Here is a 13,422-nt window from a genome sequence, read left to right on the forward strand (position 1 = left end):
AGGCCCTAGGCTTAGAGGTTGGGCATAAAGTTCTCTTTTTTGTTTCTCAAATTCGTCCAAGATCTCTCCCCTCTTTGGTAGTCGATCCTCTTCTCTCTCTCTTGTCCTTCTTCTTCTTACTTTCGTTGAAGTTCTTATCATGGGATCCTAAATTCTAAATGGTATAAGAGCTTATAGTTTAGGATCCCCCATATTAAGGTATACGAGAAAAAAAATTATGAAGATCTCATACAAGTTACTCGTGAAGGAAGGAATTCAGCCATGAAGAGATACGTTATTTCTGGTTATTATTTACACATTTTCTTTGCTATATTGTTGATGACTTTTGGAAGATGGGCTCAAGCCCAAAAGCTCAAAGAAACTCACCCGTCAAAGGAGTTGCATATGTATGAATTATGATACTTTACTTAAAGATGGCATAGAGGTGTAAATATGTGTTCTTTTGATGTCTTTTATTTCATCAAGTTGTAGCCCTAAAGGCATTGTAAAGACTATAAATAAAGGCAATGACTAAGAGGTAGAGAATTGAAGAACTCTCTTCTCTTTCCACAAATTCGTCCAGCCATCATTTTCTCTTTGACGCAAACTTCTTCTCCCTTAATCCAAACTCTCTCCTTCCATGTTCTTCTTCTTATCCTCTCCTTCTCTCTTCTTCTTCTTCTCCTCTCCTTCTCTCTTCTTCTTCTTCTTCCTCGTTGATCTAAAGTTCCTTTCATGAGATCCTAAATTCTACATGGTATCAGAGCAAGGAGTTTAGGATCCCTATTGATGAAGTTATTATGGAATCTGTTCAAGAAGTTGTAAAAGAATGAGTTCAGTCATGAAGAGATAAGTTCATTCTCTTCTTATTTACATTTATTTTCCTTTCCTTATTTACAGACTCCTCTTTAAAAAATTTCTACTTCTTGAACTTTGAATCACATCAAGTCAAGATAAATCTTTATATGTTGTGAAGATTTATTTTTATGACTAAATTGATGTTATAATCTTGATCTTCTTGTAAATCAATTACAAGTGTGATCAAGATCATTTGTTGTTTGTGTCTTGTTAAGATTGATGGTTGAGATTCAATTTCCTTTATGTAACTTGGATCAATCTCATTTGAGGTAGAATTCAGCACATGTTGCTGTAACTTCTCCTACTTAATGTTGCTCATGGGTTTGTGTTATGTTGTTGAATTCCCATTATATGTTTGGTAAAATTCCAAAAGTCATTTACCCTTTGTGGTTCTTTTGAACTTCAACAATTGAATTTTTTTTACGTTGAAGTATCCCAGGAGCTGAAGATAAATTGCTTCCAAGTATCTTGATTTTCCTTTAAATCATATCTAAATATTATTTCTCTCTATCGGTTTGTGTTGGAGTTTGGATTAAGTCCTAATAGGTTGCATCTATCTTCTCCTCTTTGTTTTTAAGAATATAAGAGGAATTGAGTGATGGCTGGATTTTATTCTCACTTGCTACAGGTACAAATTTGTTGATAATTTGGTGCTTGCTCTTGTGAAGGAAATTGGTTTCTTGTTCTCTTTTTTGGTGATTGATTTGGTCCACGGGTTCTTCAAATTACATTGAGTAATTGTTATTTGAAGAAGGCCCCTTGTCTTGACCTCCACATTTGACTTGCTTCATCATGGAGAGTGGACACAACAGTAATAAGAGTGATATACTCCGTATTACTACGATTCCACTAAGAGGTTTCTCCAATTACATGAGTTGGTCACAATTGGTCCGGAGGGTTCTTATTACTCGTGACCTCTTAAGCCATGTTATTAAATTTCCTCCTCCAATTGATGAAGAAGATGAGACCTACCACAAGTGGGTTAAAATGATAACATGGTGATAAGTTGGTTCATCAATAGCATGGAAGAGCATGTGGCCAACAACCGCCAAGGACTTATGGGACACTTGTGCTAAGCTTTACTCACGTACTGTCTCCTTACAAAAAGTATATGATGTCTTACAAAATATGTTGGATACTAAACATGGAGATAATATTCACGAATTTTTGGCCCGGTTTCGGGGCCTTCTCCAAGAATGGAAAATATCTCAGCCATAGTCCATTGATATTGCCATTCAAGAACGACAACGAGGAGCCTTGGCAGTAGCTATTTGCTTATCGAATATTAAACCTTACCTTGAGGTTGCAAAAACTCAACTTCTAAGTTCTTCCGCTCTTCCATCCTTCGATGACATTAGTGCTACATTACTTCGGATACCTGATCCATCTCTTCCTTCTCCTATTGATGCCCCATCGGCAATGTTCTCTGGCAATCGGGGAACATCTTCATCATACCGAGGATGGGGCCAAATTATGAGAGGGGGTAGAACTATGAGAGGGGCTGAAAATAGAGGCGGTCGAACGGGTCCGAATAATTCTGGTACTGAGCCTCGACTTTGCACTTATAATGGTGGTTAGAACCATCTTGTGGCAACATGCTAGAAACTTCATGGCAAGCCTGATTGAGCCACAGCTAACCCAGTCTCTATTAGCGTTGAGAAACATGAAACTAAGGCTGAATCATCCTCCAGAAATGTGACTCTTACTGCTGAAGACTATGTTGCATTTCAGAAAATGAAGTCCTTCATGAAATCCTCTATTCCCCCATCATCTATTGTTGCTGCTACTATTGCCTCAGGTATGCTTTCTTCCTCTTCTTCCTCTTCCTCTTGGATCATCAATTCCGGGGCCTGCGAACATCTATCAGGTAACAAACACTAGTTGCAATCCTTATCTCCTTGTCATCCTTAGAAATTCGTTATTATTGCTAATGGTACCCAAACCAAGGTCCATCGTAAAGGTTCCTCCTCTCTTACCTCATCTATTCCCCTTCAAGATGTTTTGTTTGTCCCTCAATTTCCTTTTAATTTGCTCTTGGTTAGTCAATTAACACCACAATTAAATTGCTCTATCACCTTCTCACCGTTTTCTTATGTATTTCAGGATCTCACTACGAAGCAGGTGATTGGTGGCGGACATGAAAAGGTGGGTTTGTACTACTTCACTCTTCCACCATTTACTGCATTATCATCCACTACATCCGAGGCCCAACTTTGGCACAACCGGCTTGGTCATCCGTCTACCCCTTCACTTCGTTCTTTGCTTCTGTCCTTAAAAGAACTTTCTAATTCCAGTTGCGATGTTTGTTAATTATAAGTAAACATATTAGGAGTACATATTTTCCTCGTCTTACAACTACAAGTACTGCTCCATTTCAGCTAATACATTCTGATGTATGAGGACCTTTATGTGTCTCAAATATTTTCCAAGTTTAATATTTTGTCATTTTTGTTGATGATTTTATTCGAGTGACTTGGTTATATTTATTTAAAGAGCATTCAAAAATTCTTAATTTTATTAAAAATTTTTTTGCTATGGTCTTGACATAATTTGGGAAGAAAATTCAAATCCTTAGATCTGATAATGCTAAGGAATACATGTCTAATGAATTCAAATCATTTTGTGAGAGTAATGCGCTTATTCATCAAACATCATGTGCTTATACCCCTCAGTAAAATGTTTTTGTTGAAAGGAAGAATCGTCATCTTTATGAAGTTGCTCGAGGCCTTCTCTACTCCATGAAGGTACTCTATTTCTATTTTCCTCATCCCTACAAATCCCTACGAAGCCTTGTGTCAGATATGGGACCATAACAACTGGTATCAGAGCGAGAACACAATGACCCATTTTATATCCCTAGAAAATGGATGGCGATGCACAGAGAAATATCCCTAGAAGAATGGATAGTGATGTATAGAGAAATGAGAGAAATGCGGTGGATTGGTGTTACACCCTGGATCTAACACGCGAGCAAGACGATGAATAGGGAAGATTGTTGTGATGTTTTGAGCCTTCGAAGGGAGCTCAACCCTGGACCTCAAAGGAAGAATCCAACCTAGAGCTCAAAAGGGAGAATCCGACCTGATTACAACTAATTGATTCAATGCTTACCTTCCTTCATTCATCTCACGCCCCTATATAGGGAATTAGGGAAAACATGCTAAAGGCCATAAGTTCAACAAATTACAAATAAACCCCTAATGAATTGAAATGGACAATAAACCCCAATCTATCCTCTCTAGATGCTATGGAGTCCATAACATCACTCCCCTTCTAGAGAGTTAGCTTGCCCTCAAGTTTGAATGTAGGTCTACTTGCTCGTGCTAACGTATGGATCAATGCATGCACTAGCGTCAACCGCGAGATCGGAGGCAGTCCTTTGGACTACAAAGGTCGATCACAACACAATTACCTCACTTGGAGGTAGGCAAAAGTACTTCTCAGGAGGTCACCCATCTTATAATTACTCTTGCCTAGGCTCGCTTAACTTTGGAGTTTTGAGTCAATTTAAAGACCGGCCAAGGCCGTAACCTGTGTCTCAAGTGCTGCCTCTGCTGCCATGTTAATCTTCTTTGCAGATAGTGCTGGATGAGCTTCCATGTGAGTTGCAACAACATTTGCAAAAGAACCCATCAGACTTTTCTCCTTCCTTGCCTGTGCAGGAATGCTTCCAAGCTCACTTGCAGCACAATGGCTATAACCAGCCCCCTTGAATTGCACTCCTTCGAGGCACTTGCAAACTGGTAAAGAGGCGTCCCCCAAACATTGAACATATTGAGTCCTTCGGATCCATGTTAGCTTTAGAATCATGCAAACTCGCTCAAGAACTAGGATGACAGTTTTGGCATCATCTGCATGCATCCACAGGAAGAAAAGTGGCATTATCTCCACCAAAGTTCTTTTGATCCACATCACTGCTTAACAACTGCAGGTAGCCACCACCACAATCTAGCTGCCGCTCATGCTTGACAGAAAATTGAACATCACCATTGCGGTTCCCATAAATAAACTATTTTGGAACATGTGATTGAACACATTGCCCTGCTTGTGTGGCTTGCAAAACACACGTCAACATCTGATCTTTTGGTATTCGCACATGATCAACCCATAGGACACCATTATCCATGGTATTGTAATCTCCATTTCCAAATTGCATCCCCATATCACCAATTGTACTACTTGGAAGAGGGGATTGAACTTCCAAACTTTGTAGTTGCACAAGAAAACCATTCACTCCATGCTCCTGTCCATTGATGATTAGCTGAACATAGAGAATAGCATGTGTTGAAACTTGACCCAAGCCATTGTGCTCATCAACAACGAAATAGATCCTTCCCCAAAAACTTTTCATCATCACATAAAGCACAAATAAATACGGGACATGCACATTCTCAAGTGGACAACGAACAGACGCACTGATGCTGTGCGCAGCAGCAGAACAACCAAGCCACCAGAAAAAATTCAGAGGTCCCCAAAAAAACATTTTAATGGAGCCCGGCATCCTCCCAAAATTTTTATCTCGACTTGCATATACCCAAGCCGAAATTCCCTCATTTAGGCACTGGTTTGTTGCTTCCCAAAATAGAGAATTTTCGTTCCCAATTACCAAGCAGTGTTGTTGTTGCTCAGCCCCTTGGAGGCCCTTCAACCGCATGGAACCACCGATTTCAACTAAAAATAGATGGCCTGTCAGTAGGGTACCCCCAATTTCGTTGGATATGGTTCCCCGCTGGGCATCCGAGGGCAAGGTTAAGGTGGAAAATGAGAATCCGGAAGCCAGAGCCCACCAGATTTGTTTTCGATGGCGCTTCCTCTTTTTTTCGGTGGACTCTTGTTGCTGCCGGTGCTGGTAGATGTTCAGAGACAAAGGACGGATGCCCTAACTGATTCGCCGTGATCGAGACAGATCAGAAAGCTTCCGTTTGCGGTGGGGAAAAATTTTCTGCTGGCCGTGAGAAGGGGATTTGTAAGGTTGAACCCAAATCAGCATGTACCGAGGAGATTTTGGCAGAAACACTTCTGATTTCCTCAAATCTCCGACGTCATATTGCAGAAGGTCTGAGTCCAAAATCTGATTTGTGTCCTTCTCAGCGATTTTCACGGTTCCCGGTGTCGGATTTGAGGTCGTCCCCAAATATTCCGCAGGTACTTCGGCCGGTAAACAGGACGACGTGTTTGATTTTTCCGGGCTGTGGTCTATTTTCCCATCTAAGACTGTTTCTCGAGTGAATGCCTCTCGATACTCTGTTGATAGCCAATGCTTCACCCAGGTGGCACGCCATTTCTGTATCTCTTCCGCTGCAATGCTTGCTGCAGCCATTTCTCCGATTTGTCTGTGCATCGCCAACCATGGGTCTTCGTGGCACATCGTGTTCCAGCTCTAATACCAAGATGTTACGCCCCGGATCTAACACGCGAGGAAGACGATGAATAGGGAAGATTGATGTTATGTTTTGAGCCTTCGAAGGGAGCTCAACCCTAGACCTCGGAGGAAGAATCCGACCTAGACCTCACAAGGGAGAATCCGACCTGATTACAACTAATTGACTCAATGGTTACCTTCCTTCATTCATCTCACGTCCCTATATAGGGAATTAGGGAAAACATGCCAAAGGCCATAAGTTCAACAAATTACAAATAAACGCCTAATGAATTGAAATTGAAATTAAACCCCTAATGACTTGAAATTGCAAATAAACCCCAATCTATCCTCTCTAGTTGCTATGGAGTCCATAACAATTGGCATTGAAGAGGAAAAAATACGGGAATGGCGTACAAATTACGTAAAAAAATTTCTTGTAAGGAAGCAAATGGCTGCCCGAGAAAACGTCATACTGGCCCAGACGACTTTTTCAAAAGAGCACACCTATAAATTGTGCATAGAAAGGCAGCTATCCGAATGAGCAGTCAGCAGCCATATCAGCAGACAAGTCAGCAGCCATTAAGGCCTAAGACGAAATCAAAGTCAGCAAAGGCGGCTAAAAAGTCCGCAAAGGCGGCCACACCAAGTCAACAATGGTGGCTACCCTCAAATCTCCGATCATGACATATGCGCAGACGTTGTTTTAGACGAGTAGAAAGGCCAAGGGCCGGGAAATTCCAATATTTTCGAGCAGGGAAGTCCAACGACGGGCCAGACAAAATTAGTTCCCCGATCATGGAAATCATGCGGGACCCTGAACATCAGTAATCGAAGTCGACTTCCAATCCGAAATCGGCCCCAAAACTTCCAACATCAGACGGCGAAGACATTGTAAATCCAAAATCGGAGGGTTTAGGAGCAAAGCGTCCTTCGAGACGATACGACCAGCTCCAGCCCCTTGTTGCTGCTCTCGGTCTCCAACCGGGAAATCCATCCTCTTTGGAAATTTTAGAAAAGAGGATTTTGTCAGAAGATTTCGTCGATTTTTGTTCGACCTCAAATCAATTTTGTGCAAGACACCGTAAGGGTCTGTTCTTCACCGTCGACAAAGAAAAATTTCAAGCATCGAAGCCACAACGGGCTGCTGTTCGCCATAAAAAAACTGAGGAGGAGGCTCTGTCGGCGCCGTTGGAAACAACTCCAGTGGGATTTGACTTCCGGCCACAACCTTGAGCTGTCAACTCACTCTCGGTCTCGGCAGCACAGCGAAAAACGAAATTCCAAAAAAATTGGGGTAAACTCTTGCGACGAATTTCTCCAAATTCCGTCTTCTTTTTTCTCAAATCCCTCTATGTTTTACATAATTCCTCTCCAATGGCGTTGAAATTGTTTCGTGAAAATTTTGAGGCTGAGGCGCAAGAGGGAATTTTTTTAGGGATTCTGGGAATGGAAAACACAAAATTTCTATGGGTGCTGATTTATTTTTCGGCTAATAAGAACAACACCGATGCACCTGTTCATCGTCAAGTTGAATTCGCTGTATCTAATTTTTTGGATAATATGTGTGCTACTTCTCGGGCCCTGTTCATGCTGCATGGGATGTATTCTATTGTAGTGAATGAATACAACAGTAGTGTGGCGGTTTAAGGTACTTTTTACAGCAGTAACAGTCCATTTAAAATAGTTGTGTTAATTTTTTTGGATGAATTGTATGATGGTCAACCATTGTTTGTCATAATTCTTCAACCTGGTGTGCCTTTTGGTGATGAAGATTTGAAGAAACTATTTGGTAGGTATGGAAACATTACATGCGCTGTACTAATGAGAGTTCTGAATTTTCATGTCGTGGGAGTTCTGAATTTGAAAAGGGGTAGTATGCCTAGAATGTTGGAGCATCAGCTGTCCTTGTTGCGGATGACACCGAAGAACTACTACCCATGGATTCGCCTCAAGAGGATGAAGCATCTGCCAAATATATTCAGAATATAACAATCCCTTCTGCCCTTATTTCTAGAAACTTTGGTGAGAAGTTAAAGAAGGCTATTGCCAGTGGGGAAATGGTTAATGTGAACTTTGACTGGAGAGAAGCAGTGCCCCACCCAGAAAACTGGGTGGAATATGAGTTGTGGACCAATAGCCATGATGAGCGTGGGCCTCAGTGTGACATGCTGATGCAATTTGTGACAGATTTCAAGGGTGCAACACAGTTGCTTGAACAAGGTGGATACAGCCAGTTCACACCTCACTACATACCAAGGTACTCTTGTTAGACATTCACAATTTTTATGCAATGCAAATCTCAATGTATTAATCATAGGAGATATTGTGCACCTGATCCTGCACAAGATTTTAGTCATGGGTATGAAAGGAAAGACGTGGTTATTGCGATTTTTATACAGTTATGTTTTTTTCATGCTGTCAGGTTACATTCTCCAAGGGCAGGATTCATAGGATTTGCTCTTCCTACAGCAATGCCAATTTTAGAAACAATTACTTTTCTGAAGTCTGGTAAATTCCAGCCAACAGATTTTGATGCAATTTTCTGTAGTAGTGGGAGTGCAGTATATTATCCAGGTATAAATCAGCATGAAGATGATGGTGAAAAGATTTCCTCAGCCCCTGATTATGCTTCCCATATTGATTACTGTTGGGGCTATGATGGTTTGACGAAGACTATTTCCCAGTTACTGCATACACACTAGCAAAGTGGATAACTCCAAGGACACTTAACATGCCTTTGCAGAAGATGCAAATTCAAATGTCAGTCATTGTATTTCATACGTCTTATATAATTCACCTACGGCTAGGAGAGTGGATGACTTGATGTATGATTTTTTTGTGGATGGGTTGCACAGTAGGACGAAGTGTCCACTGGTTGCTGCTATTACAGTTCAGAAATGGGCTCCACTAGATAGTCAGGTTGGAGCTAATTCAAAGGTGACAAGAAAATTGGAAGAGGACGGGCCGTGGTTTGATGAAATGCCTGGCAGACCGGGGGCATACTGTCATGTACTGATTAGCAGTTTGGGTTTTCTGGAATTGGTGCAAAATATGAATGGCACTGCTGCTGAGAGGTTTTGTGTGTCACTGGGGGGTTAAAGCTGTGGTTGACGAGGTTGCTGATCATGGGTGTGAGTACATGACAGGTGCTACTGTAGCAGTACTTGAAAAAAATGGAAGGTACTGTGCTCCGGATGGTCCAATTATGCTTTATGTTTCTAAGATGATTCCTGCCTCTGATAAAGGTCGATTATGCTCTGATCCGGGCCAGCAGAATGATTTATATGTGTAGAACGTCCAGAGAACTGTCATTTGGATGGGGACACAGCAGGAGTCTGCTGAAGATGTTCCTTGTGGAAAATCAGTTGCTTTGGTTGGATGGGATCAGTTCATTACTGCTACTTTGACTGGTGAGAATGACGTTGATGCTCACCCAATGCGAGCCATGAACTTCTCTGTGTTCCCTGTTGGGCGTGTTGCTGTCCATTGCAAAGTTACTTCAGATCTTCCCAAGCTTGTTGAAGGTTTGAAATGGCTGGCCAGGTCAGATCCTCTGGTTATTTGTACAATTGAAGAGAGTGGTGAAAATATTGTAGCAGGAGCTGGAGAACTCCATCTTGAGATCTGCCTTAAGGATTTGCAAGATGACTTCATGGGTGGTGCTGAAATCATTGTTTCTCCTCCAATTGTTTCATTCCGTGAGACTGTAATACGCAAGTCTTCTTACAAACACAGTCGACTTTATATGGCAGCTAGGCCATTGGAGCTCTACACTCTTCCTTTGGATCCACATATTGGAAAGATGCTTCTCATGGGATGTATTTTCCAGTGCCTTGATCATGCGTTGAAAATTGTTGCTGCCATGATGGAAAATTGTGGGCAGTGCCACCTTGCCAATGGAGGGGCTGCTGTGAAGGGATATTTCACACCAGTCCAGGACTGATGCAGGGCAGCGAGGCTACTGGGGGAGATGTGGAGACATCGGCACGCATCCCTACATTGAAAAAAAATTACTTGGGGGAATGCTCCCGTTTTGGACGTCCATAGGGCGGACAGAACTATTGCAGATGCTACTTGGGCATAGATGGAGGCATCGGCATACAAACCCTACTTTCGAGCTTGAGGACAAATTCGTTCTTCCATGGGGTGTAATGTTATGCACACAATAACATTATTATTTTAATTTTTTTCTTTAATTTACTTTATTTATTTCAGTTTTAGGTCACAAGGGTATTTTTGGAATATTTTATTTATAGGAGTATTTTTGTAATATTTTATCTTAAACCCTAATAGGGTGAACCCTATTTAAGGGGTAAGAGTAATGAGAAAGACAAACATTGATTTTAGGTTACTTTTAGGCTAAACATGCTTGGAGCTCTCCTTACGAGTTTTAGGGTTTTCAAGCTTCCATTTGGTTTGATCTTCGTTTTCTCTTCTTCCTCCCTATGAATCCCTACAAATCCTTGTGTTAGATCTAGGACCATAACATTGGGCGTCTCCAACCTTAGCATAGAGGGAGAGAAAGAGAGCAGAGAAGAGCAAGGGTGTTGTATCCTCAGTGTAGAGTGAGAGAGCAGAGGAGAGAAAGAAGAAATGCCTCGGTAGAGGCTTTGTCTAGTTTTGTTTCTGGTTTGAGGTGTTTGGGCGTCAGCAAGTCTCGAGAATCTTCATATAGGTTTCACTGTTTCTTTATAAATCTGTATTTCTATTATCTGCAGTGGTAAATTGATTTATGGGTTTATAAGTTGAGAATGTTGTAAACACTGTGAACATATTCTCACTATGATGAAATATCTGCAGCAGCTGTGGACGTAGCCAGATTTAGGTGAACCACGTTAAAATTGTTGTCTAATAATTTTACTTCCTAGTTAATCTGTCTTTTATTTTCTTAACAACTGGTATCAGAGCAAGGTTGTACAGAAAGTCAGATTTGAGTGGGAGCAATGGCCGTAGATGAAGGGAAAGTGAAAATTGAAAAGTTCGATACGTTGGACTTTGGTTTCTGGAAAATGCAGAAAGAGGATTATCTGTATCATAAAAATTTATACCTACCACTTGAAGGAGTGAAGCTAGACAGTATGAAGGATGAAGAGTGGAAAATCCTCGATAGAAAAGCCTTGGAGTTATCCGACTATCGTTATCCCGCAATGTTGCTTTTAACATAGCAAAAGAGAAGACCACAACAGGTCTCATGAAGGCTCTCGCCAGTATGTATGAGAAGCCATTAGCCTCAAATAAAGTACATCTGATGAGGCGACTGTTCAATTTTTGGATGACGGAAGGAGCGTCTGCAGCTCAACATATCAACGAACTTAATACAATTACAACCCAATTGAGTTCAGTTGAAATTGAATTTGACAAAGAGGTACATTCATTGATACTTTTTTCTTCCCTGCCAGAAAGCTGGAATGCCACCATCATAGTAGTGAGTAGCTCGTCAGAAAGCAATAAGTTAAAATTCAATGATGTTAGTGACCTAGTTCTCAGTGAATAAATTAGAAGAAAATTGTAGGGTGAAAGGTCGACTTCTTCAACATTGTCTACATAGGCAAGAGGAAGAACTAGAGAAAATAGACATGGTAGGTCAATTCATCGAGGCAGATCTCAGAATAGAAGGTCTCAATCCAGAAATCCAAACAAATCTTAGAACTCAAAGACTATCAAGTGCTATAACTTTTGGAAGATCGAGCACTATAAAAATCAGTGTAATAGTGCACCGAAGGATCAGGAGGCGAAGGTAGAAGCAAATGTTGCTTCCACCTCAAGGAATAATGATGCATTGATATGCTCTTTAGAGAGCAAGGAGGAGTCTTGGGTGTTAGACTCTGGAGTATCGTTCCACGCTACCTCGCAGAAAGAACTCTTCGAGAAATATGTGTCCAAAAACCTTGGTAAGGTATATCTCGGTGATGATCAACCATGTGATATTGTAGGCAAAGGTGTAGTAAAGATTCAGTTGAATGAGTCTGTATGGGAACTGAAAAATGTTAGGCATATTTCCAACCTGAGAAAGAACTTAATCTCAGTAGGGAAGTTAGCCAATGAAGGCTACACCATGGTGATGATTGGAAGATTTCAAAGGGTGCATTGGTGGTTGCACAAGGAAAGAAGAGTGGAACTCTCTACATGACAACAAAAGCATGTTATACCATTGTAGTTGCAACAAGTAACCAAGGTTCCAACCTGTGGCACCAGAGACTTGGCAACATGAGTGAGAAAGGAATGAAGATTATGCATTCCATGGGAAAACTATCAGGTCTACAGTCAATAGAAATTGATATGTGCGAGGACTGCACATTTTGAAAGCAGAAGAGAGTTAGCTTTCAAACACATGGTAGAACTCCGAAGAAGGAAAGGCTAGAGCTCAATCATTCTGATGTTTGGGGGCCAACAAATGTTTCATCCATTTGTGGAAAACACTACTTCGTGACATTCATCGATGATCATTCTTGGAAGGTATGGGTTTATTTTCTAAGTCACAAATCTGAAGTGTTTGATACTTTTAGAAGATGGAAAGCCATGGTTGAAAATGAAATAGGTCTTAAGATCAAAAAGCTAAGGATTGATAATGGTGGTGAATATGAAGACACCAGATTCAAGAAGTTATGTTATGATCATGGGATCCGAATGGAGAGAACCGTGCCAGGTACGCCTCAACACAATGGTGTAGTTGAGCATATGAACAGAACTTTGACTGAGAGAACCAGAAGTATGCATATGTAGTAAGGCCTACCAAAGCACTTCTAGGCAGAAGCAGACAACACAATAGCTTATTTGATCAACTGAGGTCCATCAATTCCATTGGAGTATAGAATACCAGAAGAGGTATGGAGTGGAAAAGAAGTAAGACTCTCACACCTTAAAGTTTTCGGTTGTATGGCGTATGTGCAAATCAATTATCAAGGCAAGAATGTGCTTGATCCCAAATCTAAGAAATGTACCCTCCTCGGTTATGGCGAGGATGAGTTTGGATACCGCATATGGGATGAGGAAAACAAAAAGGTGATCCGCAGCAGAGATGTGATTTTCAATGAAAGGGTGATGTACAAGGACAGACATACTACAGATGACAGTGACACGGTACAGAGTAGGCCAATATATGCAGATGTGGATGATGTCCCAGATGATTCTGTAGCAAGTCCTCAGCCAGAGGAATTTGTTAAACAAAATAGTGCATAGTAGTCCGACACATCACAGTCTCCTGTTCCAATTCCTACATTGAT

General features: G+C 41.1%; 1 protein-coding gene across 2 annotated transcripts; it reads left to right on the forward strand.

Moving 5' to 3' along the window:
• The first annotated feature begins 7,139 nt into the window (after window positions 1-7,139).
• Window positions 7,140-10,550, forward strand: LOC137935527 (elongation factor 2-like). Of its 2 annotated transcripts, none has more exons than XM_068780178.1 (2): window positions 7,140-8,456; window positions 8,622-10,550. In XM_068780178.1, exons 1-2 carry the CDS (start codon window positions 8,137-8,139, stop codon window positions 8,899-8,901), a joined length of 600 nt encoding a protein of 199 aa, XP_068636279.1. In that variant the 5' UTR covers window positions 7,140-8,136; the 3' UTR covers window positions 8,902-10,550. The 2 variants fall into 2 exon arrangements, with proteins under 2 accessions (XP_068636279.1, XP_068636278.1); XM_068780177.1 differs by having other exon boundaries at window positions 7,143-8,456.
• The last annotated feature ends 2,872 nt before the right edge of the window (window positions 10,551-13,422 follow it).

Source organism: Aristolochia californica, unplaced genomic scaffold, assembly GCF_029961685.1.
Source record: "Aristolochia californica isolate CCGP_79_NKW_82.1479 unplaced genomic scaffold, dmAriCali1.0.hap1 SCAF_6, whole genome shotgun sequence".
In the NCBI taxonomy this organism is placed as follows: Eukaryota; Viridiplantae; Streptophyta; class Magnoliopsida; order Piperales; family Aristolochiaceae; genus Aristolochia; species Aristolochia californica.

What these genes read in the sequence shown, in the direction of transcription:
- LOC137935527 (XM_068780177.1), top strand. Translation starts at nt 9,516, where the DNA reads ATGGGGACACAGCAGGAGTCTGCTGAAGATGTTCCTTGTGGAAAATCA.